This window comes from Pogoniulus pusillus, chromosome 22 (assembly GCF_015220805.1).
Source record: "Pogoniulus pusillus isolate bPogPus1 chromosome 22, bPogPus1.pri, whole genome shotgun sequence".
Classification (NCBI taxonomy): Eukaryota; Metazoa; Chordata; class Aves; order Piciformes; family Lybiidae; genus Pogoniulus; species Pogoniulus pusillus.
The window spans coordinates 4,526,875-4,554,812 of record NC_087285.1 but is presented as its reverse complement, the minus strand read 5'-3'; the positions used below and the strand labels follow the sequence as shown (position 1 = coordinate 4,554,812).

The 27,938-nt window shown below is 49.8% G+C and overlaps 1 protein-coding gene across 3 annotated transcripts in view; it reads left to right on the top strand.

The window, feature by feature from the left end:
- Nucleotides 1-255: 255 nt before the first annotated feature.
- Nucleotides 256-27,938, top strand: part of LOC135185114 (organic cation/carnitine transporter 2-like) — a 45,309-nt gene continuing 17,626 nt past the window's right edge. For 2 of the 3 annotated variants that reach the window (XM_064161505.1, XM_064161508.1), the window contains exons 1-5: nucleotides 256-869; nucleotides 15,845-15,948; nucleotides 18,775-18,929; nucleotides 20,273-20,444; nucleotides 22,711-22,837. In XM_064161505.1, the coding sequence (XP_064017575.1) occupies nucleotides 477-869; nucleotides 15,845-15,948; nucleotides 18,775-18,929; nucleotides 20,273-20,444; nucleotides 22,711-22,837 (951 nt within the window). In that variant the 5' untranslated portion in view covers nucleotides 256-476. The remainder of the gene's footprint in view (nucleotides 870-15,844; nucleotides 15,949-18,774; nucleotides 18,930-20,272; nucleotides 20,445-22,710; nucleotides 22,838-27,938) is intronic. The other variant, XM_064161507.1, reaches the window with a different exon arrangement.

The window sequence follows — 27,938 nt, the reverse complement described above, 5'->3', positions numbered from 1 at the left end:
GGCCGCCTCCTCCTGCCCTCGCTGCCAGCGCCAGCCCGAGGCACTGCCCTGCCCAACGGCAGGCCCGGGCTGTGCCCCTGCCCCTCAGCCTGAGGCGGGGAAGCGAGGCGAGCCCCGGCCGCACGGCTCGGAGCGCCGCAGCCGGCGCCAGCCCCAGCGGCCGAGCCCCTGCCGCGCCTCCTGCGCAGGCGGGCCGAGGGCATGCCGGGAGCCGGCCGTGGGGCGGCCGCGCCGGGCTGGGCTGGGCCGGGCCGCGCCGCGGTGACTCCCCGGCTGCTCCGCGCTGCCCCGCGGCTCGGCCAGCCGGCTCCACCTGAGCGGCCTCCGCCTGCAAACCCCACCCCTGGCCGCTCCCCCGCCGGCCAGGCCCGGCCCATGGCGAGGAGCTCGGCGGGCTGCGCTGCGGCTCGGGGCGGCCGCTTCCTGCCCGCGCCAGACCGGTCCGCAGGTAGCGGCGGCCGCAGCTCGGCCGCGCCATGCGTGACTACGATGCGGCCACCGCCTTCCTGGGCGAGTGGGGCCGCTTCCAGCGCCTCGTTTTCTTCCTCCTCAGCGCCAGCATCATCCCCAACGGCTTCAACGGGCTCTCCATCGTTTTCATGGGCGGGACCCCCGAGCACCACTGCATCATACCGCCCGAGGCCAACCTGAGCGCCGAGTGGCTCAACGCCAGCATCCCGCTGGAGATGCAGGACGGGCAGGCGGCTCCGAGCCAGTGCCGCCGCTACCGCCTGGCCGCGCTCCGCAACTTCTCGGCGCTGGGGCTGCGGCCCGGCTCCGACGTGGAGCTGAGCTCGCTGGAGCAGGAGCCGTGCCTGGACGGCTGGGAGTACAGCCGCGACGTCTACCACTCCACCATCGTCACCCAGGTGCGGGGGCTTGGAGCAGGCGGGGGCGGCGGCAGGGGCAGTTGGGCTCATCCCACAGCGAGAGCTGCGGGCGGGATGCTCCGGGGGTGCCAAGAAGAGTGTGGTTACGGTGAAACTGGTGTGCCTTCCCCTTGGCTTCAGGCATTTGGCTGAGCATCGCCCTCCTGCTCAACCTGCCAGGCAGAATGTTTGCTTCCTTTGGCAAAAGTGGCCTCCAGACGCAGCTCCTTTCCTAAACTGGTGTGGCATATGTCCGGTAACTAAATGGGTTATCATCAGTATCTACGGATGGCTTGGAGCAAGGGACAGCACAGAGACAAAGGGTTCAGCTTGCTCAGTGGTTCCAATGTATCTTTTTGAACTCGGGAGATCAAAATGTTGGTTTGTTTTTTTTCCTTATGCAAAAAAAGGTGGTAGAAGTCACCCAGAGTTGCACAAGATGCAGGGAGGTTGCCCTGAGACGTCCAAGATGCAGGCAGTCAGGGAGCCCTGATGCTGTGTCCGAAAGGACCTCGAACTTTGCTGTTTGTTCATGCTGGCTTTGGTGTGCTCAGGCACCTGCTGGGACAGGTCACGTTCTTGTCTGCTCAGGTGCACCCTGCAAGTCAAGTCTCTGCTCAGGGCAACCAAGCAAAGTTGAAGCTGTGCTGATTGATGCTCTTGTTTTAGGTGAAAGTGGAAGGAGCTGTGCAGGCCCACAGGTGCTGCTGCTTTTCTTAAGACACAGAATCACAGAGTTAACCAGGTTGGAATCATCGAGTCCAACCTATCACCTAACCCTTCTAATTAACTAACCCATGGCCCTAAGTGCCTCATCCAGCCTCCTCTTAAACACCTCCAGGGATGGGGACTCCAGCACCTCCCTGGGCAGCCCGTTCCAATGGACAATCACTCTTTCCACATAGAACTTCTTCCTAATGTCCAGCCTAAAATGGAAATGGAGTTTGAGGAATACTTGAATTTCAGAATAAGGTTTTTCAGGAGGCTGACAAACTATTTGTGGGGTCCTGTGGCCTCTTTCTGCCTGTGAACCAGCTTGATGGAGCTGAAACTGCATTTGCAAAGTGTGTTCTGATGGGTGTTTGGGTAGTGGGTGTGAGTATTTAATGACTGTAAGCTGTTCTGAGCACTGATATCTGTCTCCAGAGAAGAACTGGCATGAGAAAGGGAGCACGGGAGAGGAGCCACGGTGGCACAGGGTGGCATGGAAATGGTAGCCCTGGAGTTGTCAGAAACTTCCCTTGTTCACACAGCAGCAGGGTTCTGAGTGGCTGTGACAAGCACAAGGCATTGCCTCATTTATTTTGAAGGACCTGCCTTCTTAGAGGAGAAATCTCTGACCTTCTAGACCATGGTCATTGCTGCAGTGTAGCCATGGAAGGCAGAGGTGCTCTTAGGACATCTTCTCAGGGTGAACATACAAGTTTTGTTCCCTGTGCCTTGCTGACCTGGTTTAGCCATGGCTTCAAACAGAGCTTTGTCTCTGGAGCTTCTTTGCTGAGCTTTGGCTTGGTATAAATGCAGATGTCTTGAGCTTTCAGAATATCATCCAGGAATTTGATCATCTCTAAGAAGCAGGAGCTGCTAACATGACTGAGCAGCCCTAGCCTGTTGTCTGTAGGGGTTGGCAGAGGTTTTGTGTCTGTGGGAGGTAAATATTTGTCTGCTCAGACATCATGCACAGAGGCAGTATTGCTTTTTTTCCCTTTCATGTTGATGCTTCTGAGGCAGTTTTGCAAGAAGCTTTCACATGCTCGCAGGCTTTCAGTCTTACACTTGTTTAATTTCTTGGCTTGCTGCTGCTGCAGCTTTTGTGATTCACTAATCCTGTGTTTGGTTGCCTATCTCTAACTCGTTGAATAATCATGAGGACCTTTGTCCCAGATTTCCTAGGCACTGGGAGGGGGAAAGGGGGGGATTGATTTATTTATTTATTTGAAGAAAGCTTTTTTTTTGCTGAATCTGTCATGACTAGAGAAAAGTCCTTGTTTGTGGTTCTGCTTTCCAGGGGAGGTTTCAAATGAGTGGGAACTGAATGTTTTCACAGACTTCCTTTTCTTACAGGGACTAACAGCAGAAGGTTGTTATTAGCCAGTCTGCAGTATTTCACCAGCTCCCCTGTGACAAAATCCCTCTCTGGCTTTTATTGTTTTAAAATGGAGACTAAGAAAAGCTTTGCTCTGGCTCAAGAAGCCATCTGTGGCTTTCTTATTCCTCCCTAAGTCCCATAAAAGAGAATGTAGAAGTAGTAAAAGGTCATATGTGGTAGTAATAGGAATGCAGCCAAGGTAGTTAAGGGAAAAGGCTAACTACTTCTGCCATTCATGTCTGTATGGGGTTGTACTGATGAACTGGGAATAGACCTGAGTAGTGCAGTCAAGAGTGTGAGTGGACTGGAAATAGGATATAATGAGAAGATGTTACATGATAGAGCAGTCAAAACATTTTAGTCCATACAGGAGTAATTCTTACCCGTCAAAACACAAACAGACACCAGATTTTGCACACACATATTCATCCTCAACCTCTAAAACTGCTTGAAATCAGCTCAGGGCAGGTGTTGAACTCCAGAGCTATGTGATTTATACTTGTTGTGCTCTTAACAGTCTTCAAGGTCTGTTTGGCTTTGGCAGAGAAGGGATGTGCGTGGTGGGATTTGTCTACTGTCCTGGAGCTTGGCATGGGGCTGGCTCTGTGTCCTGTACAGATGGGCAGGGAGAGAAAGTTCTGGCCAGATATGATGGCCTAGAGATTTCTGTCCCCGGCAAATCAAGGGTTCAGGTGTCCTACTGTGCTGTCAGACCCTCATCCTGGAGATCAGTGGGTCCTGCCAGACCTTTGGGAAGCAAGCAGAGGCTGTGGCAGTTACATCTGAGTGAGCACTGTGGTGCAGCATAGCTGTCAATCTCAAGGTTTGGATGTTCACCCTTTGCTGGAAGGCAGAGGAATGTTCTGTTTTGCTTTACCAGAATAAAAACACAAGCTCATTCTAGACATTGAAGAAGGTGCCAGTATCTTTTTAATGGACAAGAGGCAATGGGTACAAACTGGTACACAGGAGGTTCCACCTCAGCATGAAGAAAAAGGCTTCTTTCCTCTGAGGGTTTTACAGCCCTGGAGCAGGCTGCCCAGAGAGGTTGTGGAGTCTACTTCTCTACAGACTTTGAAGACCCAGCTGGATGTGTTCCTGTGTGACTTGCCCTAGGTGATCCTGCTTTGGCAGGGGGCTTGAACTCTGATCTCCATGTCCCTTCCAACCCCTGCCGTTCTATGATTCCATGGTTGTTATTTCCACAGGCTTTTCTAAGAGTGGAGCCAGCAGCTTGAGGGTCAATCAGGCTCATGTTGTAGAATCACAGAATTATTTTGGTTGGAAGAGACCTTTAAGACTATCAAGTCCAACTATTAACCCAGCACTTCCAGGTCCCCAGTAAATCATGTCACTCAGCCCTAGGTCACCCAGGTTCAGCTCTCACCAAGCTCTTCATTCATGTTAGTCACCTCCATTATTCCTCATCTTCTAAAACTGGTCCATCTTTCTTGCTGTAGGCTAACCCCTGCTTGGTTTTCTGGCTGAAGTTTCTAGTGACAACTTCTCAGCCTCAGGAGCTGATAAAGCTTTTGAAAGACCTTTGGGTGCTTTGCAGGTGCAAAATCTTAATAGACTTGTCAGAAGAAGGAAGAAGAGTCAAGCTGTCATTTATTAAGTAAGAATGAATGCCTGACAGGTACCAAAGTAGCTCTAAACCAACGAGGTTTTCACAATGTGGTTCAGAATCTTCCAACCTTGGTGATACTGTGATACTGTGTGATAGAAGTCATATGAATCACAGACTGGTTTCTGTTGGAAGGGACCTTATAGGTCATCTAGTTCCAATCCCTACTAGACATCTCCTGCTGGACCATGTTGCTCAAGGCCCCCTGTGACCTGGCTTTGAACACTTCCGGGCTTGGAGCCTCCACAACATCCCTGGGTAACCTGTTCCAGTGCCTCCCCACCCTCACAAGGAAGAATTTCTATCTTATGTCTCATCTAAGTCTAGTCTCTTCCAGTTTGAAGCCATCAGTCCTCATGCTGTCACTCCATGCCTTTGTACAGAGTCCCTCTCCAACTCTCCTGTAGCCACTATCAAGTGCTGAAGGCCACCAGAAGGCCTACATGGAGCCTTCTCCAGGCTCAACAACCCCAACTCAGCCTGTCAAAGAAGCACATCATGCAGGACTCTGGAGAGGGGAAGGCTGAGGAGGGACCTTATAAACATCTGCAAATATCTGAGAGGTGGATGTCAAGAAGAAAGGCTCAGGCTCTTTTCCATGGTGTCCTGTGATAGAACAAGGGGCAATGGATACAAACTGGAACATGGGAAGTTCCACCTCAATGTGAGGAGGTACTCCAGGGTGCTGAAGCCCTGGAACAGGCTGCCCAGAGAGGTTGTGGAGTCTCCTTCTATGGAGAGATTCCAAGGCTGCCTGGGTGCATCCCTGTGTGACCTGCCCTGGGTGATCCTGCTTTGGCAGGGGGCTTGGGGCTCAATCATCTCTAGAGGTCCTTTCCAACCCCTACCATTCTGTAACATTTCTGACCTTGCAACATAAAATAGGGTTAGTTGTCATGGGTGAAATGGAAGCAGTGCTCTCCTAGAGGTCTCCATGGACTCTTAATGACAAGGTAATGTCCCCACAGCACCATCTTTACTTTCAGGTTACTGCTCAGCTCATGTTTCTCAGTGTCTGGCGTCACTCCCTTGCTTCCCTTTCCTCCAGCCACCTCAAAAATGTGATGTGTGGGACAGAGCTACAGTTCTGCACCAGAATTACAAAATGTTTGGCTCTCTCCTTCCTGTTCTATGGAAGTTTTACCACCCAACCAAAACAACAACCCCCACCTACCAGGAGAGAAAGTGAACAGTGTGGTTTGTAGATCCAGCCTTTTGTTTGCTTTTAGATAGTGATCTTTAAGGTAGAACTTGCCAGTAGTTGGAATATACAGATGTCTTTTCAGAGGAAAGGGTGTTTAATAGCACAGCTTTCAAGTAAACAGGGACTATTTATAATAGATATAAACAAGAGCAGGCTCTGAATCAAAGGTTCTAAACACTCCGTGGTGAGACTGTGAGATTCATCTGAAGAACCTGCAGAGAGAAACGTGTGGTAGGAGAAGGGTACAGCATCTTGGATGAGCTTCAGAAATTCTTGCTCACATGTTGACTTGAAAAAAAAGAAAATATTAGCAAGTGGGACTATCCCACTTCACTTCTCAGTCATGCATGTTATTGTGAGAGAGAGGAAAACAGTGTAACAAGAACAAATAAAGGAGTGGGAGAACACGAGGTTGGCCAAGAAGGTCAACAGCATCCCAGCCTGGAGCAGCAATAGCGTGGCCAGAAGGCTTAGGGCTGTGGTTGTGCCCCTGCACTGGGTGCTGGTGAGGCCATACCTTGAGTCCTGGGCTCATTTTTGGGCACATTAGTGCCGTGGTCTAGATGACTTCACTCCAAGAAGGACATGGAGGGGCTGGAGCAGGTCGAGAGAAGAGCAGCAAAGCTGGTGAAGGGTCTAGAGAACAAGTCCTGTGAGGAGCAGCTGAGGGAGCTGGGGCTGTTCAGCCTGGAGAAAGAGATTGAAAGGAGACCTCATTGCTTTCTACAGCTCCATGAAAGGAGACTGGAGCCAGGTGGGCGTTGTTCTCTTTCCCCAAGCAGCAAGTAACAGAATGAGAGGAAACAGCCTCAAGTTGCACCAGAGGAGATTTAGGTTGGACATGAGGAATGAGTTCTTCCCCAAAAGGGTTGTCAAACCTTGGAACAGGCTGTTCAGGCCAGAGTCAGTGGCCTCGTCTCTGGAGGTGTTTAAAAGCTGTGTAGAAGTGGTGCTGAGTGACATGGTTTAGTGTTTGATTAACTCTTGGTCCCAATGATCTTAAAGGCCTTCTCCAATCTAAAGGGTTCTGTGATGTAAGGCAGCTGTGAAAATCCCTTTTCCTGTAATTTATTTCCTCCCATCAAAAGGATATAAGAGAGTGAGACCCTCAAAGCTTTTATATTTATCATCATTTCTCTTTGGCTTGGGTTCTGGTGATGGCATCAGGGAATTAGGAGTGCACCTGTGATGGAACAGTTCTCAATCACACACTTGTTACAAGTAAGGTCCTAAATTGTCTTGTTGGTGGCCTTGCATCTATTTCTGTGGCTTTCCAAACCTGTTTGATGATGTATAGTTGCTGTGATGCTGTAGCCCAAGAACTTTGGCTGTTGTCAAGAGATCCTCTGTATTTAGACTTGCAATTTCCATGTTATGATACATGAAAAACATTGGACAACTTTTATGCTTCAGGAGGACAAGTAATCTTGTTAGCAGCTGGAATTTTGTTACCTCCTGTTTTGTCACCTCTTGCTCTAGGTGAACTTCTTCTGGCAGGAAAGTTGGACTAGATGATGAGTTGGACAGGCTGGAAGAGTTGGGGCTCTTCAGCCTGGAGAAGAGACCTTAGAGCAGCCTTCTAACACCTGAAGGGGACTACAAGAAAGCTGGGCAGGGACTTGTTACAAGGGCTTGTAGTGATAGGATGAGGAGGAGTGGATTGAAGCTGGAAGAGAGGAGATTGAGGCTGGAGATTAGGAAGAAATTCTCTCCAGTGAGGGTGGTGAGACACTGGCACAGGTTGCCCAGGGAGGCTGTGCATGTCTCCTTCCTGGAGGTGTTCAAGGCCAGGCTGGATGAGCCCTTGAGCAATCTGGGCTAGTGGGAGGTGTCCCTGCCCATTGCAGGGTGGTTGGAACTAAGTGATCTTTAAGGTCCCTTCCAACCCAATCCATTCTATGGATCTATGAATCTCTAGAGGTCCTTTCCAACCCCTATTAATCTGTGCTTCTGTGTGATACAGTTGCAGTGGAAGAAGCAGGATGAGGGATTGTCATCCATGTCTGTATGTACATCCACTGCAGGATGTACTGGTGGCAAATCATGAAGTGCCAGCTCTCCTGGAGAGACAGACAGTATCCTACATGTGCAGTGGGTGAGGATCCTGGCCACAGGAATTTAGCCTTCAAGTTTTTAAGGTTTCAGAGACTTGGAGGATTGATATTTATTGCTTGCAGTTGGCAGTATCTTCAGCTGCACTTAAGGCATCCTCTTTGCTACACTTACCTTGCAGTTATAGTTTGAAGGTTGTTCCACAGCAGTTCAAAGAATTCAAGTATTTCATCTTGAGACTTGCATTTTCTTCTGCTTTGTGTGATAGTTGTAGGGGACTTTTCTTTTTGGGTAGAGCAGTGCTGAGTTTAGCATTGGAAAGGCATGAGATAACCTACAGGAGAAGCTAGCCCAGCAAGGCTGACACACTCCTGCCTGTGCTAGAGTGATTCCAGCTGACACACTCCTGCCTGTGCTGGAGTGATTCCAGCTAAACCTGCAATTCTCCTGCCTGTTTCGGTTGTGCTGTGATGATAAAGGCTGGAAGCTCATAAAACATGGGTGGGGATGGCCTTGTGTTTAGGGGAGGGAGGAGATCAGAGGAAGTAGTTCAGTTTTTATTCTCACTTCTGTAACTAGGCTTGCCCTAGAGGAAGGGATTTGAAGATGTGGTTCCTTGTAAGATATGGATCAGATCATAGAAAGTGCTTTCCTCAAGAGGAGTTGCAGTGATGGCTCTGAATCCCCATACTCTGTCCCCAAACGTGTCCTAAGGAAGCAGCTGCTTCAGTGCCTTTCCCTTGTGGTGTCCCTCTGCTTCTCCCCCAAGCTGTCCATGTTTTCTGGCTATCTCCATCACCTGTCCTCTTTTCCCTCTTCCCTTTTCCTACCTGTCCTCAGAAGCAGCTGCTGTCAGCCAGGAATCCATTCTGGAGGTGCATAAAGAGTCACAGAATTGCTTTGGTTGGAAGAGACCTTTCAGATCAAGTCCAACCATTCTCTAACTGCCAAGCCTAAACCATGTCCTTCAGCAGCACATCTCTGCCTCTTTGAAACACCTCCAGGGGTGGGGATCCAACTACCTCCCTGGGCAGCCTGTGCCAGTGATTGAGAATCTTTTCAGGGAAAATAAGTGTTCAAGTCCAACCTAAACCTTCCCTGGTATAACCTGAGACCATTTCCTCTTGTCCTATCACTTGTTCACTGGAGGAGAGACCAACCCCAACCTCACTCCACACTCCTATCAGGCAGTTGTAGTCAGCCAGAAGGTGTCTCCTCAGCCCCCTTTTCTCCAGTATAAACACCCCCAATTCCCTCAGCTACTCCTCCCTAGACCTGTTCTTCAGACTCTTCACCAGCTTTGTTGACCTTCTCTGGACCCACTACAGCATCTCAGTGTCATCTTGGAGTGAGAGGCCTAAAAGTGAACTCAGTACTCCAGGTACAGCCTGCCCAGTGCTGAGTGTCCTTAATGCAGAAGTGATTACTGCTGTTAGGTGTGAGGCTGCTGCAGAAGACATCATCCCAACCTGCTGCATTGTTGAGGACAGTGACTGCAGCCCAAAGTGCAGGCTGAGTAGGAACATGGAGTGAACTGCAGCAGGAGGATGTGTATGATAAAGCTGAGTGGGAATGCTCCGTGCTGGGTGTCGGTGATCAGGAGCTCCATGGCTCACAGCCCTGGGAGCTGCTGGTGCAAACAAAGCTGCAGTGTTTTTCTCCTCTCCCTTGCTGAGGTTAACCTTATCTCGTTCACTGGGGCAAAGGCTGCTCCACCTAGCAGCCAGCTCAGAGGGCACCAAGGAGTGAAAACAGCAGGAGTTGGGAGCACTGGGGCACGCTGTGCTGTGCCCAAGCAGCGCTGCCAGCAGCGCAGCTTAATCAGTAACCGCTGCTGCGGCACTCCCTCTGCCACGCTGCTCCAGCAGGGATGCTTCGGTGACTGCTTCTTGGAGGGACAGGGCTGCTGGGGAAGGGTCTGCAGCACAGCTCTTGTGAGGAGTAGCTGAGGGAGCTGGGGTCCTTCAGCCTGGAGAAAAGGAGGCTGAGGGGAGAGCTGCTGGCTCTTGACAACTCCCTGAAAGGAGGTTGGAGCCAGGGGGCGGTTGGGCTCTTCTGATAAGTAACAAGTGATAGAAGAAGGGGGCACAGGCTCAGCTTACAGCAGGAGATGGTCTCTTCTCACGAGTAACAAGTGATAGTAGAAGGGGACACAGCCTCAGCTTACAGCAGGAGGTGATCTCTTCTCATAAGTAACAAGTGATAGAAGAAGGGGGCACAGGCTCAGCTTACAGCAGGAGGTGATCTCTTCTCACGAGTAACAAGTGATAGAAGAAGGGGGCACAGCCTCAGCTTACAGCAGGAGGTGATCTCTTCTCATAAGTAACAAGTGATAGAAGAAGGGGGCACAGCCTCAGCTTACAGCAGGAGATGGTCTCTTCTCACAAGTAACAAGTGATAGAAGGGGGCACAGCCTCAGCTTACAGCAGGAGATGGTCTCTTCTCACGAGTAACAAGTGATAGAAGAAGGGGACACAGCCTCAGTTTACAGCAGGAGATGGTCTCTTCTCACAAGTAACAAGTGATAGAAGAAGGGGACACAGCCTAATGTTACGGCAGGAGGTGATCTCTTCTCACAAGTAGCAAGTGGTAGAAGAAAGGGACCATCTCCTGCTGTAACCTGAGGTTGCTTCCCCTTCTATCACTTCTTACTTGTGAGAAAGGGAAACAACCTCAGATTACAGCAGGAGAGGATTTAGGTTGGGTAAGAGGAACATTTTCTTCCCCAAAAAGGTTGTCAAGCCCTGGGCCATGCTGCCCAGGGTAGCGGTGGAGTCCCCATCCCTGAAGGGGTTTCAAAGCCACCACTCAACTGTAGTGCTGAAGGATGTGGCTTAGTGGTGACCTGGGTTGCAGAATGGTGTAGGAAGGCTGATGTCACCATGCCCAAGAGGCAGTAGAGTAAACCTGGTTGGTGAGTCATCAAAACCATGAAGACTTCATCATTCATTTACTGGGGCAAAGGGTATCAGACCTTATAATCCCTTTGTTCTAGTTGTGGTGCCTGTGTGGAGGCTGTAAATCACTGACATTGCACAACCAAGGTAGTTTTCCTTTGGAAGCTTCTTAATGAGGTTGACTTTGATGCCTGGTTCAAGTGGCTCCTGCCACTGCTTTAACAGAGAAAAACAAGCTGGTAATCACTGCCACGTTTTCAGAACCAGTGTCTTGCTACCTGCTGGTGCAAGAAGGTTTTGGCAGAACAGGGCAAAATGTTTTAATGCCATAAACTTTTCCAAGCAACAGCTCAAATTCTGCCTTCTGAAGAACCTCTTTGTTGCTGGGCACAAACATGCCAGTGTCTGCATAGCCAAGTGTCACACAGCCTTGTGCCAAAGCACAGGGTGTGAGGTAGACATGAGCAGATAGAATCCCAGAGACCCAGCGTGGTAGGGTTGCAAGTGACCTCTGGAGATCATCTCCCCTGCCCCCTGCTATGGCAGGAGCACTCACAGCAGCTTGCCCAGGATCACAATGGCCAGGGGGAGTTGGAACCTCTCTTGAGAAGGAGACTCAACAACCTCTCTGGGCAGCCTTCTGCAGGGCTCCAGCACCCTCACACCAAACAAATCCCTCCTCCTGTTCACATGGAACCTCCTGGGTTCCAGTTTGTGTCCATTGCCTCTTTTCCTATCCCTGAGCACCACTGACATCCTCTTTTTCCCCATGCTTCAGCTCAGATCCTCTCTCAAGCTGCTCTTCTGCAGGCTAAACAGCCCCAGGCTCCCAGCCTTTCCTCCTGTGATTTATAAATCACAGACTACAAATCTCCAAGCTAGATGTGCACCTAATTAGATTTCATTCCTGTTACTGGAGATGTCTGGCTCCAGCAGCTGATAGAGGGATGGTTCTTTGTGAGCAGGTGAGTTTGGAGTGCAGGATTTGTGCTTCTGTTTGTTTTCCTGGTGAGTGTCATCATATGAAGGCATCTCATAAGCACCAAAACCTTTGGCCTATTGAAATTTGGTAATCATCACCTGCTGCATATTTCTGGGTTGCCAGGTACATCTGAGTGAAGCTTCTTGGCTGGATTAGCCTCTGTGGTTGTCAGAGAAATGCTCAAACTGTCTTTAATCTGTAATAAACAGAATTGGTTTGGTTGGCAGAGACCTTTGAGATCGTTGAGTACAGCTGTTAACCCAGTACTGCCAGCTCACTGCTAAGGCATGGCTCTCAGCTCACAGCTGAGCATGGTGGGTGCATAGCTTTTCAATCCTTCCAGGGGTGGGGACCCTACCACTGCCCTGGGCAGCCTGTGCCAGGCCTTGACAACCCTTCTGGGGAAGAAACTGTTCCTCGAATCCCTCCTAAATCTCCTCTGGTGCAGCTTGAGGCTGTTTCCTCTTATCCTGTCACTTGTTCCTTAGGAGGAGACCAGCTCCCTCCTGGCTCCAACCTCCTTTCAGGGAGTTGTAGGGAGCCAGGAGGTCCTCCTTCAGCCTCCTTTCCTCCAAACCAAACACCCCTTGCTCCCCCAGCTGCTCCTCAGCAGCCCTGCTCTCCAGACTATTCACCATCTTCAGTGACCTTTTCTGGACCCACTCCAGCACCTCAATGACCTTCTTGGAGTGAGGGACCCAAAACTGAACCCAGTATTTGAGGTGCAGCCTCAACAGTGTCAAGTACAAGGCACCAAAGCATCCCTTAGTCTTGTTGGCCACACTATTGCTGATGCAAGCCAGGATGCTGGTGGCCTTTGTGGCCACCTGGGCACACACTGGCTGGTGTTCATCTGGCTGTTGATCAGCACCCTCAGGTCCTTTTTTCACTGGGCAGTTTCTAGCCACTCTGCTCCAAGCCTGGACCATTCACAGAGCTATTGTGACCTGCCAGTTGACCTTGTTGAACCTCTTTCAATTGGCCTGTTCTCCATGAAGCCCTCTTGCAGATCACTTCTACCCAACTTGGTGTCATCTGCTCAAAGTACAGCTTTTATTGAGTAAACACAGATTTAATTCTCACACTTACAGGTTTTCATCCAAAGTCAAGGCCCTTCCATGAGAGCTGTGCATCTGTTGGCCCATTAGAAACCCACAGGTCTTAAAGGAGCTTCTGTAGCAACACAGAATCAATGATCTTGGTGGGATGTGGTGGAGCATCTTGTTGAGTGCTGCTGTGTGTGCTTCAGCTGCTGGGTGGCTGGCAAGGTTTGAGGAGGAAGCACAGGAATGGCATTGAGGGTTACAAAGTCTGATGGAAGAAGAGATTGGTCAGACATAAGAGCACAGCCAGAGTTATCCAAGGGGAGGTGAAGGAGTGACTTGAAGACTGTCACAAGTTGGGAGGAAGTGCACTTAGTTTGCTCCCATGATGAGTTCCTGAGCTCTTGCAAGGGTTGGCAGCTGAAGTTACACAAATGCCTGTGGCCTCTATCATGGAGCATCAGTCAGCTCTAAGACTTTCAAGCAAGGCTCTTCTTTCCCTCTGCTCTGTCCTGGTGAGGCCACGTCTGGAATACTGTGTCTGGTTCTGGGCTCCTTGGTTTAAGGACAGAGGCTTGCTGAGCAGGGCTGCAAAGGGCCACAAAGAGGGTGCAAAGGGCCACAAAGCTGGTGAGGGGAGTGGAACATCTCTCCTTTGAGGAAAGACTGAGAGAATTGGGGCTTTTTAGTCTGGAAAAGAGCAGACTGAGAAGGGATATGATCAATGCTGGTCAATACTTAAAAGGCTGAATACCAGGGGAGTGAGACCAGGCTTTTTTTCCAGTGGTGCCTGGTGACAAGACAAGGGGTAATGGGCACAAACTGGAACATAAGTTCCATCTGAACAGGAGGAGGAACTTCTTTAGTTTAAGGGTGACAGACTACTGGAGCAGACTGCCCAGGGAGGTTGTGGAGTCTCCCATCTCTGGAGACATTCCAAACCCACCTGGATATGTTCCTTTGTGACCTTGTCTAGATGGACCTGCCTTGGCAGGAAGCTTGGACTCGATCTCCAGAGGTCTCTTCCAACGCTTACCATTCTGCAAGTCTCTGATTGCAGTCCAAATTCCAAACTGCCTGCCCTGCCCTGCAGTAAGGGCTGGCTGAGCTGAGATTTGCCATAGGAATCTGGGAGTGGAAAGTCACTGCTGGTGTTATTTCTTCACTGTGTGGTTTTTAGTGATCCTCCAACATTCAAAGATAAACCAGGGTGTAGTTGTGGTGTGAACTCTCACCAAACTGGGAGAATCCAGGAGCTGAAGAGTTAATGGTCCTCACTGCAAGAAAGACACTGAGGTGCTGGAGCACATCCAGAGAAGGGCAATGGAGCTGGTGAAGGGTCTGGAGAACAGGTCTGGGGAGGAGAAGCTGAGGGAACTGGGAACATTCAGCCTGGAGAAGAGGAAGCTGAGGAGAGATCTCATTGCTCTCTACAGCTCCCTGAAGGAGTTTGGAGTGAGGTGGGATTGGTTATTCTCACTAGTATCAGGTAATAGAAGGAGAGGAAGTGGCCTGAAATTGTGCCAGAGGAGGTTTAGGTTGGAGATAGGAGCAATTCCTTTCCTGCAGGAGTGGTCAGGCATTGGAACAGGCTGCCCAGGAGGATGGTGGTGGAGTCCCCATCCCCAGAGGTGTTCAAGAAACGTGGAGACATGGTTTATTGACCGTGGTGGGGATGTTAGGTCAATAACCTAACATTCAGCCTTCATGGTTGAAGGTTGGACTTGATGATCTTAGAGATCTCTTCCAGCTGCAGCAATGAGATGGGGATGGCCCAGAGCACAACGCTGATGTTCCTACCTGTGGCACCATCAAGGTGGGAGGATGGAGCAGACCTGGGAGTTCCAGTACAAATTCTGAACAGAGAAGAGGGAAATACACTAATTATTTGTAATTGGGGAGCAAAGGGGATTAGTTATTTGGGTCAGAGTGAATGTTTTCAACCTCTCTAATACAGATTTAAATCTGAAAGTTTCCATTCCCTGGAAGCAGCCCTGCAGGAGCTGTTTGAACAACTAAGCTCAGGGTTTGGCCTCACATCAGAAGCATTGGCTGCTTGCAAATTCCTCTCCCAAGGGGCTGCAGCACCTCCTGCCCTCTGTCAGGGCAGAGCCCTGGGAACACCTCCAGTCACAGCAATAGCAGCAAGGTAGGGGATGAGGCCTCCCCACTGGATTTTGTTCTTCTCATGTTTGCACACTTTAATTTCTCCTCAGAATAGCTTTTGGTCCAGACACAAAAATAACAGGAGGGCTGTTTCAGCAAACACCAGGCTGGAAACTCTTACAGTCTCCATTTGATAATTCTCTTCTTTCTTTTTCTCCTCTCTTTGTTGTTTTCATTTTGGAAAGCTTGATTTGCTTTGGTATACATTTCCATTTGTGTTCCAGAGATTATAACTGACATCAGTTATGTTACCAGTGAGGAGTGAAGAGGCTCCAGTCTCTCTCAAAACCAGATTGAAACGAAATAAAAGAGGCTTTTCCCTTTCTTTCCTGAATTTCTCTTCAATTAGATGGTAGAGGGTGGAGCCAGACTCCTTGTCAGCAGTGCCCAGGGATAGGACAAGGAGCCTTGGCCACAGACTGGAACCCAGGAGGGTCTATCTGAACAGCAGCAGAAAATCCTTTGCTGTGAGAGTACTGAAGCCCTGCATTAGGCTGCCCAGATAGGTTATGGACTCTTCTTCTCTGGAGAGTTTCCAAGCCCAGCAGGACATTGTGATTCTGGGCAAGCTGCTGTGGATGCCTCTGCTGTAGCAGTGGGGTTGGACTGGCTGATCTCCAGAGGTGCCTTCCATCCCCTGCTGTTCTGTGATCACCTGTGTCAAGAGAGCCACGCAGGCCACCTCTGAAGGCAGGATCCTTCCAACGTGGCCAGTGCCATGTGGCCTTTGCTTCTGCTGTCCACGTCCCCTCCTGTCATTTTCATGGAGCTGCATCAGTGCCATGGTTTAGTTATTAATGTCTCTCTTGGAGGTCTTGTGTCCAAAGGGTACATTTTCATCCAGACTTAGCCAAGATGTTTAGAAGGGGAAATCCTGCTTGCTAAACTTTGCATGTCCTCTCTCTCTTTCTGCAGTGGAATCTGGTCTGTGACAACGACTGGAAGGGACCTTTGAGCACCTCCATGTTCTTCGTGGGAGTCCTGGTGGGCTCTTTCATATCAGGACAGCTGTCAGACAAGTAAAGTATCTACTCCAGAGCTGCTGGCTCTTTCCTTGGTGCTGGGTTCTGAGCAATGATTTGGGGTGATGTTCACACAGAGTATCTTTCTGTGCCTGCTGTCTGCCATGTCTTTGTTCCCTGGCTGACCTGAACCTACACAGAATCTGCAGAGTAAACCTCTGGAAGTAGGACAGGACATGACAAGGTTTGTTAGCTGAGGTTATCTCTGCTTGTTTATTTTTTCAGCAAAATCACTCCTGGAGCAAGCTGGGTTTGGGCCAGAAAGTAGGTGTAGGAGAGGAGTTTCATCTGGAAAAAAATAGGTCAATGACACTTTCTTCTCATGACTTTGGACTATGTGCAGAGAGAGCCTTTTGGCTTGTTTTCCTCTATGGGTTTTGGTTTGGGTTTTTTTGAGGTCAGATTTAACATTCTCTTATGAAAAACACCCAGAGCTTCTCTTCCTCATGGATTCACAGAATGGTTTGGGTAGGAAGGGACCTGGAAAGTTATCTAGTTCCGATCACAGGATGTTAGGGGTTGGTAGGGACCCAAGGAGATCATCAAGTCCAGCCCCCCTGCCAGAGCAGGACAATCCTATCTAACACAGAGCACAGGGGAACACATCCAGACAGGCCTGGAAAGGCTCCAGAGAAGGAGACTCCACAACCTCTCTGGGAAGCCTGTGCCAGTGCTCTGGGACCTTTCCAGTAAAGAAGTTCCTCGTTGTGTTGAGCTGGACCCTCCTGTGCTGCAGCTTACACCCATTGCTGCTTGTCCTGTCCCAGGGAGCAGTGAGCAGAGCCTGTGCCCCTGCTCCTGGCCAGCCCTCAGATATTTATCAAATCCTCTCTCAGTCTCTTCTTTTCCAGGCTAAGCAGCCCCAGGTCACTCAGCCTCTCCTCTTAAGCCATGCCCTCCAGTCCCCTCATCATCCTCCTATCCCTCCACTGTATCCTCTCCAGCAGATCCCTGTCCCTCTTCAACTTGGGAGAAGAGACCAACCCTACCTCAATTCTTTGAGGGAGTTGGAGAGAGCCAGAATCACAGAATCAGCCAGCTTGGAAGAGACCTCCAAGCTCATCCAGACCAACCTAGCACCCAGCCCTGGCCAATCAAACAGACCATGGCACTAAGTGCCCCAGCCAGACTTGGCTTCAACATCTCCAGGTGCGGTGACTCCACCACCTCCCTGGGCAGCCCATTCCAATGCCAATCACTCTCTCTGCCAGTAACTTCCTCCTAGCATCCAGCCTAGACCTTCCCTGGCACAACTTGAGACTGTCCCCTTGTTCTGTTGCTGGCTGCCTGGCAGAAGAGCCCAACCCCACCTGCCTACAGCCTCCCTTCAAGCAGTTGTAGACAGCAATGAGCTCTGCCCTGAGCCTCCTCTGCTGCAGGCTGCACCCCCCCAGCTCCCTCAGCCTCTCTTCACAGGGCTGTGCTCCAGGCCCCTCCCCAGCCTTGCTGCCCTTCTCTGGACACCTGCCAGCACCTCAACAGCTCTCTTGACTTGGTGAGCCCAGAACTGGACACAGCACTGCAGGGGTGGCCTGAGCAGTGCTGAGCACAGGGGCACAAGAACCTCCCTTGTCTTGCTGCCCACACTGCTCCTGAGCCAGCCCAGGATGCCATTGGCTCTGCTGCCCACCTAGGCACACTGCTGGCTCATTTTCAGCTACTCTCTACCAGCACCCCCAGGTCCCTCTCCTCCTGGCTGCTCTCAGCCACTCTGTCCCCAGCCTGGAGTGCTGCTTGGGGTTGTTGTGGCCAAAGTGCAGAACCCTGCACTTGGCCTTGTTCAATCTTATCCCATTGGCTTCTGCCTGTCAAAGTCCTTCTGCAGGGGATCTCTTCTCAGCCTCCTTTTCTCCAGGCTGAACACTTGCAGTCCTCAGCTGCTCCTCACCAGCTCTCTTTTCCAAAGCCTTCACCAGTTTCATTTTGCCCTGCTCTGGACATGCTCCAGCTCCTCGATGTCCTTCTTGGAGTGAGTGGCCTGGATGAACCCAGTATTTGAGGTTCAGCCTTACCACTGCCCAGTGCAAGGGAACAATCACTTCCTTGGTCCTGCTGGCCACACTGTTGCTGATCCAGTCCAGGGTACTGTTAACTTTCTTGTCCAGCTGGGCACACACTGGTGTGTCTTGTCACAGCCTGCAAAGCCTGCTGATGGTACAGGGCTGCCCAAGCCAAGACATTAGCACCAACTCCTTGGAATCATTCAGTCAGGTTAGTTGGAAGAGACTTTAAGATTGTCTTGTCCAGCCATTAACCCAGCACTTCAAACAGCTCAGTGGGCTTGGGTTTAATTTTCTCCTCTCACCCCTCTCTCTTTCCTAGAGCCTTAAACTGGCTCATTTATTTTTTCCAAGTGGGAAGAAGATCACAGCATAGGATCCCATAGTGGTAACAGCATCTTACAAAGCAGAGCTTCCCTTCTCTTCCAGCAGCTTTCCTTCTATTTCTCTTTCCTTTACCATGCTGCTCTGTAGCATGAGCTGTGCTCTTTAGACGAGAAGGATCATCCAATACTCTCACATTTTACACTCTTTCCTCCTGAGGATTTGCCTCCCTGCTCATCCTAGCTGTGTGAAAAGAGCAGCATTGCAACACTAAACCAGCAGCCCCCTGGAATAGTCTTTTCTCTTCACCAGTGTATTTTTTTTCATGCACTCAGAATAATTGTGCCTGTGTCACATTTCCTGGAGCTCTGCTTCTCTGCAGCTGGTTTGTATCTCCCTGAATGCTTCTGTTTCTGAAGGTTTGTTCATGCTGTTGTGTAATTACCTCTCTTCTCTCTCTTTTTTTTTGTCCCCTCTTTATCCAATCTCTCCATGGAAGGTTTGGCAGGAAGAGTGTGCTGTTTGCAACTCTGGCAATGCAGACTGGCTTCAGCTTCATACAGGTCTTCTCTACCAGCTGGGAGATGTTTTCAGTGTTGTTTTTGCTGGTCGGCATGGGACAGATCTCCAACTATGTGGCAGCGTTTGTTCTGGGTATGAAAGTCCTGCTGGGCACAGTATGTGTTCTTTTGCCTTGTGCTTTTCCTGCTCCTTTTCATTACTGGCTTGGCCTTGACCCTGTTGAAAGTGTCCTCTCACCATGCATGGATAAGTCCTTGTGATGGTTTGGGAGTTACCCACCCCCCTGCACTGAAGAAAGTCTCCCAAAGACCCCAAAGGACTTCAAAGTGGAGCATTGACCCCTTTTTGTGCACTTAATTCCACTGCTAGCTCTGGCCTTGGTTGGTGACCCAACATGAACTTCATATGGGTGCACAGGAAGGGGTTTTTGCTGTCTACAACTACCTGAAGGGAGGCTGTAGCCAGGTGGGGTTGGGCTCTGCTGCCAGGCAAGCAGCAACAGAAGAAGGGGACACAGCCTCAAGTTGTGCCAGGGGAGGTCCAGGCTGGATGTTAGGAGGAAGTTGTTGTCAGAGAGAGTGATTGGCATTGGAATGGGCTGCCCAGGGAGGTGGTGGAGTGGCTGTGCCTGGAGGTGTTGAAGCCAAGCCTGGCTGGGGCACTTAGTGCCATGGTCTGGTTGGTTGGGCAGGGCTGAGTGCTAGGTTGGGCTGGGTGAGCTTGGAGCTCTCTGCCAACCTGCTTGATTCTATCCTATGATTAGTGACTAAATAAGCTTTTAGGAGATGATGGAGGTCAGGAACCTAAGGTAGGTTCTCTGAATTTTATCTTTGAGAGAAGCTTCTCTCTGGGCAGCCTGTTGCAGTGCTCTGGGACCCTTAGAGACAAGAAGTTCCCCCTTGTGTTGAGGCAGAACCTCTTTTGCGGCAACTTACACCCATTGCTCCTTGTCCTATCCCAGGGAGCAGTGAGCACAGTGAGCAGAGCCTGTCCCCCCTCCTGGCAGCCCTCAGATACTTACAGATATTTATCAAATCCCCTCCCAATCTTCTCATCTCCAGACTAAAAACCCCAGGGCCCTCAGCCTCTCCTCATCAGCCATGCCCTCCTGTCCTCTCATCATCCTCCTAGCCCTCCACTGGACCCTCTCCAGCAGATCCCTATCCCTCATCAACTGAGGAGCCCAAAACTGAAGGCAGTATTCAAGATGAGGTCTCAGCAGGGCAGAGTAGAAGAGGTGGAGAACCTCCCTTGATCTGCTGGACACACTCTTCCTAACACACCCCAGAATCCCCTTGGCCTTCTCAGCCACAAGGGCACAAGGATCACTGCATGAAGCAAATCTGTGGGCCCTCTTGATTGCTGGAGGGTTTGAAATGCTGGAAGTGCCCAGTGCAGCTTGTTTCAAAGCCAGCTGATATGAGTTGGTTGCTCCTGAGTTAAAATCCTAACCCTCACTCTGTTGTTCTGAACAGGCACAGAAATTCTTGGCAAATCCATTCGTGTGCAGTTCTCCACTCTGGGTGTTTGCATATTTTATGCTTTTGGCTACATGTTGCTGCCACTGTTTGCTTACTTCATCAGAGACTGGAGGATGCTGCTGCTGGCACTCACCTTACCTGGGCTCCTCTTCATCCCACTCTGGTGGTGAGTACAACTTCAGCTACAAGAATTGAGGCTTTGAAAGGTCACCTCTGTGCTTTTAAGATCCAGACTCCCAGCCTCTAGCAGTGAAATGGGGCAGCTGAAGAGTGAACATTGTGCTCTTTACTCTTCCCACTCATTGGAGCCATTGGGAAGGGAATTGTTACAAGGGCTTGTAGTACTGGGATGAGGGAAATGAAGCTGGAAGAGGAGAGTTCTGGGCTGGAGATAAGGAAAAAATTCTTCCTCGTGGGGAGACACTGGAACAGGTTGCCCAGGGAGGTTGTGGATGCCCTCTCCCTGCAGGTGTTCAATGCCAGGCTGGATGAGTCCTTGAGCAATCTGGGCTGGTGGAAGGTGTCCCTGGCAGTGGGGGTTGGAACTGGATGATCTTTAAGGTCCCTTCCAACCCACTCTGAATTTATGATTTATCTGCAAGTCCAGACCTGTCAGATGATCCAACTCATGCTTGAAACCCCTGATCTTCATTTTCTGTAGGCTTGTATAAAATGAAGTGATGTGCAAAGACCAGAGTCAGTAAAACTCTTCCTTCTGTACCAACTGAAATCCAGGAGCTTTAAAGTGTAGGTCTGAACTGAGCACAGCAGGAGAAACCTTCTTTTGGGAAGCTGGCCACTGCCAGGGTGACAGAGATGAGACAAGCAATGCTTACAGCTCTGTTGAAAAGGACCTGGGGGTCCTGGTGGACCACAGGATATCCATAAACCAGCAGCGTGCCCTTGTGGCCAAGGCCAGTGGCATCCTAGAGTGCATCAAGAAGAGTGTGGGCAGCAGGTTGAAGTAGATTCTCCTTCCCCTCCACAGCCCTGGTGAGACCTCAGCTGCAGTACTGGGTCCAGTTCTGGGCTCCCTGGTGGAAGAATGACAGAGAACTGCTTGAGATGGTACAGGAAAGGGCTACACAGGTGATCAGGGGACTGGAACATCTCTCTTATTAGGAAAGGCTGAGGGACTTGGGAGCGTTTAGTCTGGAAAGGAGTAGACTGAGGGGGGATCTGATCATTGCTGGTCAGTACTTAAAGGTTGAGTGTCCAGAGGATGGGACCAGGCTTTTTTCAGTGGTGCCCACTGACAGGACTAGGGGTAACAGGCACCAACTTGAATGTAACAAGTTCCATCTCAACTTGAGGAGGAACTTCTTAACTTTGAGGGTGGTAGAGCACTGGAACAGGCTGCCCAGAGAGGTGGTGGAGTTCTCTGTCACTGGAATCGCTCACAACCCACCTGGACAGTATCCTCTGCAACCTGCTATGGGTGAACCTGCAATGTGATTCTGCTCTTTGAGCCTTCCTTGCTTGCTTCCCTAGCTCATGAGACGCTCGGAGGTGGCATGTAAAGCTTGAGCAGTCCACACGGTGGTGGTGTTTCTTCACTTCCACCTCACACCAGTTGCACGTTTGCACTTCCATCCACTTTCTTACACAGCGAATGACTCAGGCAGTCACTCTCTGACCTTCCTTTCTGCGACAGCATTTACAGTTGCTACTGCTCTCTGTGTTCTTCTCTCAGTCTATGCCTCTGCATGCAAGGCATGATGCTTCTGTCTTCCCGTTTCTGACTTTCTTTACTCTTTTCCCATACTTGGAAGGTTTGAGTTTGCTCTTTTTTTCCCTGGCTTATTTCTTTAGTGCTTCTCCAACCCACAAAGGCATTTTCACAGATTGCAACAGCTTGGAAGGGACTCTCAAAGATTGTCCAGTCAGCAGGGACATCCCCAACTAGATAAGATTGCTCAGGACCACATTGAGTTTGACCTTCAGTGTATTGAGGGATGGAGCCTCAACCTGATCTCTGTGCACCCTGTTCCAGTGTTTCATCACCCTCGTTGTGCAGAGCTTCCTCCTGATGTCTAACCTAAATCTCCTCTGCTCCAGTTGCAGTTCATGGCCCCTCATCCTATCACCACAGGCCCTTCCAAACAGCCCCTCCCCAGCCTTCCTGTAGGCCCCCTTCAGATATTGAAATGCAGCTCGGAGCTCTCCTTTGGAGCCTTCTTTTCTCCAAGCTGAACGACCCCAATTCCTACAGCCTGTCTTTGCAGGAGAGGTGCTCCAGCCCCCTGATCATCTTGTTCTGTCCATGCTCTCCATGCTAATCTGCTCCTTAAGCTGATTTTTGTGCTTGTTGCTCTCATTTCTACACGATGGGGCAAGTTTTGAGCTCTTTGTGCCTGGAACAACACGTCCTGATGCCTGCAGCAGTGCTTTCTCTGGAAATGCAGGCCTGTTCCTCTGCACTTTTTCTGCAGGGTCATTCCAGAATCTCCGCGGTGGTTGATCTCCCAGGGAAGATTTCAAGAGGCAGAAGACATCCTCCGAAAGGCTGCAAAAACTAATGGCATTACAGCCCCAGATGTCATACTTGACCCTAGTGAGGTAAGGTTCATTTACCACTCTACTTGGCTGGACTTGTTAGTGAGCATGTCAAGTGATGAGTTTCTAGAGATAGGAACTGAGTTCTGCCTGCAGCATACCAAGAACGTCTCCAGTGGGTGAAAGGTTGTCCTTTCCCTGGAGAGCAGAACACTCTTGGCTCTCTTTGTTAGGAATGGCAAAGCCCTTGCTGTCTCATTCCAGTGGGAATGGCAGCATGCATTCTAATGCAAACATCCTGCTCCTTCTCAACGCTTGGATTGTGGGGAAATAATGAATCTTGGTCAGACATTAGAATAGGTTAACCCAGGGAGGTAGTGGAGTCACCATCCCTGGAGGTGTTCAAGAAGCACGTGGACATGGCACTTTGGGACATGTTTCAATGACCGTGATGGTGTTTGATTGAAGGTTGGACTCAGTGATCTTAAAGGTCACTTCTGACTGGAACAGCTCTATGATTCCATGAATTTGAGGTACCTGTTCTTCTGTGGTCTAAATACTTGGCACCAACCAGACTTTATGCTCACACAGTCTAACACAGCTCTTTAAAAGTCTAACCCAGGACTGCTTCCAGTGGCACTGGAAATAATGTTAGTCTAGTTTATGTTCAACCCCAATCTCTACTCCACATAAAGGATAAAGTAAAGCTGGGCCCCTTTAGGGTTGAGTAGCCAGCAGTATGCTTTCTTCCCCACCTATTTCTTAGTCTCCTCTGGGTAACTCCCCTTTGTGTGGTGACCTGAAGGTGCAGCTCTGCACTCGTTCAAACACGACCTCCAGAAGTCAGACAGACAAACTCTTTGCCTGACCCTCTCTATACAAATCTATCAAGCCTGTCTGGGCACTTGCTCAGTTGTCTTCTGGCTGGCAATTAACAATGTGATTTATGTGACAGTCCCTTGTGTGCTCACTTGCTTTACAAGGGCTTAGGGGGGTGGTTTGCCATTAAACTGCAATGTTTGCTGTTGAGATTGAAACAGCTTCGCTTAGGTTGAGGTTAGCTGAGATGCAAACGGACCAGTTTGGCCAGACTTGTTTTATAGGGTGTAGGACAGACATTCTGGTCTTGCTGGGACAGAGAGAAAATGCCAGGAAGTCTCAGGCCTTCTTATGATAGCTTTTCCTCTGAATTTTCATTCAAATACACTTCTTTTCTGCTGCCTTCTCATGCTGGAGGCATGAAGACTCATTCGTTGCCAGCATTGCAGCAGGAGGATGGAAAATAAGCTTTGGATCCAACATCTGCTTAAGGTCACTGTCCCTGGAATCCTTTACATCTCCTTCTTAGAAAGAAATGCTGATCTGTTTGCATCTCTGGATGGATGGGGCTGGATACCGAAGCAGCAGAAGCCAGGGTCAAGAGCAGGGAAGCTGCCCCAGGGAAATGATTGCGACACCAGGGTGGGCTGGAGAGCGCCGTCCTGATTTACAGATCAAACACTGCACATCACCTTTCTGAAACAGAGATTAACGTTCTGACACTCAGGGGGAAAGGAGCTTGGTGAGCAGATGCTGTTTAAGTGCAGAACTCCTGCCTGGCCATCGTTTTGTCTTTTTTAGAGTCAAAGCTGTGCCGTGACCATAAAATCTGTGTGAAACTTTTCTTCATCCCTGGTCTGTTTATGCCGTTCTGGTGGCTGCTTTCTGAAGAGCTGCAAAGCAGAGGCTCCCAGCCCCTCTCCAGTTGTTCAGAAGCATGTTTACACTTCAGAGAGGTTCTCAGAAACCCAGCTGGCCCTTCGCCCTCCTGCAGCTGGAACGTGAGCAACCCAACCTCATGCTTGCAGTATTCCTCCAACCTTTGCAGCTGCACACCAGCACCTGCAATATTTAAGCTTCAAAGACTTCAAAACTATCACAGTATCACCAAGGTTGGAAGAGACCTCACAGATCATCAAGTCCAACCCTTTAGCACAGAGCTCAAGGCCAGACCATGGCACCAAGTGCCACGTCCAATCCTGCCTTGAACAGCTCCAGGGACGGCGACTCCACCACCTCCCCGGGCAGCCCATTCCAGTGTCCAATGACTCTCTCAGGGAAGAACTTTCTCCTCACCTCCAGCCTAAATTTCCCCTGGTGCAGCCTGAGGCTGTGTCCTCTCGTTCTGGTGCTGGTCACCTGAGAGAAGAGAGCAACCTCCTCCTGGCTACAACCACCCCTCAGGTAGTCGTAGACAGCAATAAGGTCTCCCCTGAGCCTCCTCTTCTCCAGGCTAAATGATCCAGCAGGTTTGACTGGTCACAGACAAGCTGCAGAACACAAATAAGGGACTTTTGGGCTGAATTATCCCATGTTTGGATGATAGGTTTAATTTCAACTCATCATCCCTGCCCTTGCCCTAGCTTCTTGTGTTAGCTTGTTATGGTAAGGATTATGCTGTCTGCTTATCCAGCTGCTAAAAGACAGAGTCCTTTTATTTTTCCTTCATCAACTCTGAATTTTACTGTTCCTTGTTTTGTTTTGTGGTTGGTTTAGTTATTCTCTATTTTTTTTCGGTGTTAGTTTCCTGTTTGCTGGTTTCTTGGCAACAAATAGTGGCAAATCTGGAAAGTACTTAGGGAAGATCATGTGATTTATGAGAAAGGGCTGCAAGCCCTAGAGCTGCTGCAGGCTGGGTGGTGGGAGGGTTGGCTGCAGGCAGAATGAGAGCTAGCAAATGCAGAGAGCTGTTAAGTAGAAAATGCAGCTGTCTGAAAGCAAATTCACTGAAGTTTGCAGCTCTCCCAGACCTTTATTTTTATCCCTCAGGTCTTCAGATGGAAATGTCACTCAGAATTCTTTCACCTGACTGCAGGGGTTACATAAAGTTCATGGTCCCATTAGCTCAGATACAGCTTGCAAGGCATTGAGGAGGTAATGAATATTTTTTTAGGTGAGAGACAAGATTTAAAGGCTCCAGATGAGTGTTCTGCAACTGTCTGGCTGATGAAAACCCATCACTGACTGAATATGGAAGAGAGGTTGATGAGGAGTTCAGTTAAACTAATGGGTGCTTTTGTGTACTGTGTCATGAAATCCAACACCTTCTGCTGGACCAGAGTGAGGGTTCAGGGTTAAAGTATTGTAAGCTGAGCAAATACAGAGTAGAGGTTATTAGACCAGGTAGAAAGAGTTCAGAAATAGTTTTAGACTGGAGAAGAGAAGGCTAAGGAGAGTTCTTGTTGCTCTCTACCTGAAAGGAGGTTGGAATGGGGATGGCGTTGGTCTCTTCTCCCAAGTAACCAGCAACAGGATGGGAGAAAATGAGCTTAAATTGTGCCTGGGGAGGTCTAGTTTGGACATTTGGAAAAACTTTTTCACTGAGAGAGTGGTGAGGCACTGGAACAGGCTGCCCAGGGAGGTGGTAGAGTCACCATCCCTGGAGGTGTTCAAGAATCACAGAATGTTAGGGGCTGGAAGGGACCTCCAAAGCTCATCCAGTCCAACTCCCCCCCTGCCAGAGCAGCATCACCTAGACCAGATCACACAGGAACACATCCAGGTGAGTCTCAAATATCTCCAGAGAGGGAGACTCTGCAACCCCACCAGGCAGCCTGTTGCAGTGCTCTCTCACCCTCACAGGGAAAAAATTCCTCCTCATGTTTCCATGGAGCTTCCTATGCCTCAGCTTCCACCATTGCCCCTTGTGCTGGCATTGGGCATCACCCAGCAGAGCCTGGCTCCAGCCTCCTGGCACCCACCCTTTACATATTGATAAACATGAATGAGGTCACCTCTCAGGCTCTCCTCAGCAGGAAGATATTCCACTCCCTTCTTCATTTTTGGACTCTCTCAAGCAGTTCCTGAGGTCCTTCTTGAACTGGGAGATCCAGAACTGGACACAGTATTCCACATGTGGCCTCACCGGGGCAGAGTAGAGGAGGAGAACCTCTCTTGACCTTCTAACCACAGTCCTAATCCATCCTAGGATGGCATTGGCCTTCTTGGCCACCAGACCACATTGCTGGCTCATGGTCATCCTTCCATCCACTAGGACCTCCAGGTCCTTTTCCCCATTACTGCTCTCCAGCAGGTCACTTCCCAACCTATCCTGATCCACGAGGTTGTTCTTTTCCACTTCCTACACTTGCCCTTGTTGAACTTCATTTAATTTCTCCCTGCCCCACTCTCCTACCTGTCTTAAGTCTCACTGAAGGGCAGCACAACCCTCCAGTGTGGCAGCTACTCCACCCAGTTTGGTGTCATCAACTGCTAGGTGCTTCAGGACTTGGCTTAGTGGCCATAGCAGTTGGGTTAGAATTGGGCTGGATGATATTAAAGGTTTGTCCCAGCCTTAGTGATTCTGGATGTTCTGGCAGGTCTGTGCCAGCCTTAGTGATTCTGGATGTTCTGAGAGGTTGTGCCAGCCTTAGTGATTCTGGATGTTCTGGCAGGTCTGTGCCAGCCTTAGTGATTCTGGATGTTCTGGCAGGTCTGTGCCAGCCTTAGTGATTCTGGATGTTCTGAGAGGTCTGTGCCAGCCTAAGTGATTCTGGATGCTCTGGCAGGTCTATCCCAGCCTTTGTGATTCTGATCCTCACTTTCAGGTGGGCAGTTTTGAAGCTGAAATCATAGTTTATTTTTACTGAAAGCCATTGGCACATCCCATGAAGAGGTCCATAGTGCAAACAAAAAGCCTGCAGTCTTTAAACATATTATATTTCAATTTGACATTCCCAGGTCACACTGACATAAAAGAAATCCAGGGAGGAAGTGATCTGTGTATACAGTTGATTGTGTTTGCACATAATGGAGGGCTGTCAGGCAAGAGTGATTCATCTTCTTGTGGAAAGAGAAGTTCTCAGCAAATGTTTTTAGAAGTCTTGGGAGTTTATGATTCCCAAAGTGTCAAAATGAATATTTCAGTGTTACCTTTTTCTTTTTTTTCACCTGGTTAATCACAGATTCATTGAATCATTTGGGTTGGAAGAGACCTTAAAGATCATCTAGTTCTAACCCCCTTGCCATGGGCAGGGACACCTTCCACTAGACCACATTCCTCAAGGCCCCATCCAACCTGGCCCTGGAATACCTCCAGGGAGGGGGCATCCACAACTCTTCTGGGCAACCAGGTTGGAAGAGACCTCCAAGATCATCCAGCCCTATCCAGTCAACTAGACCATGG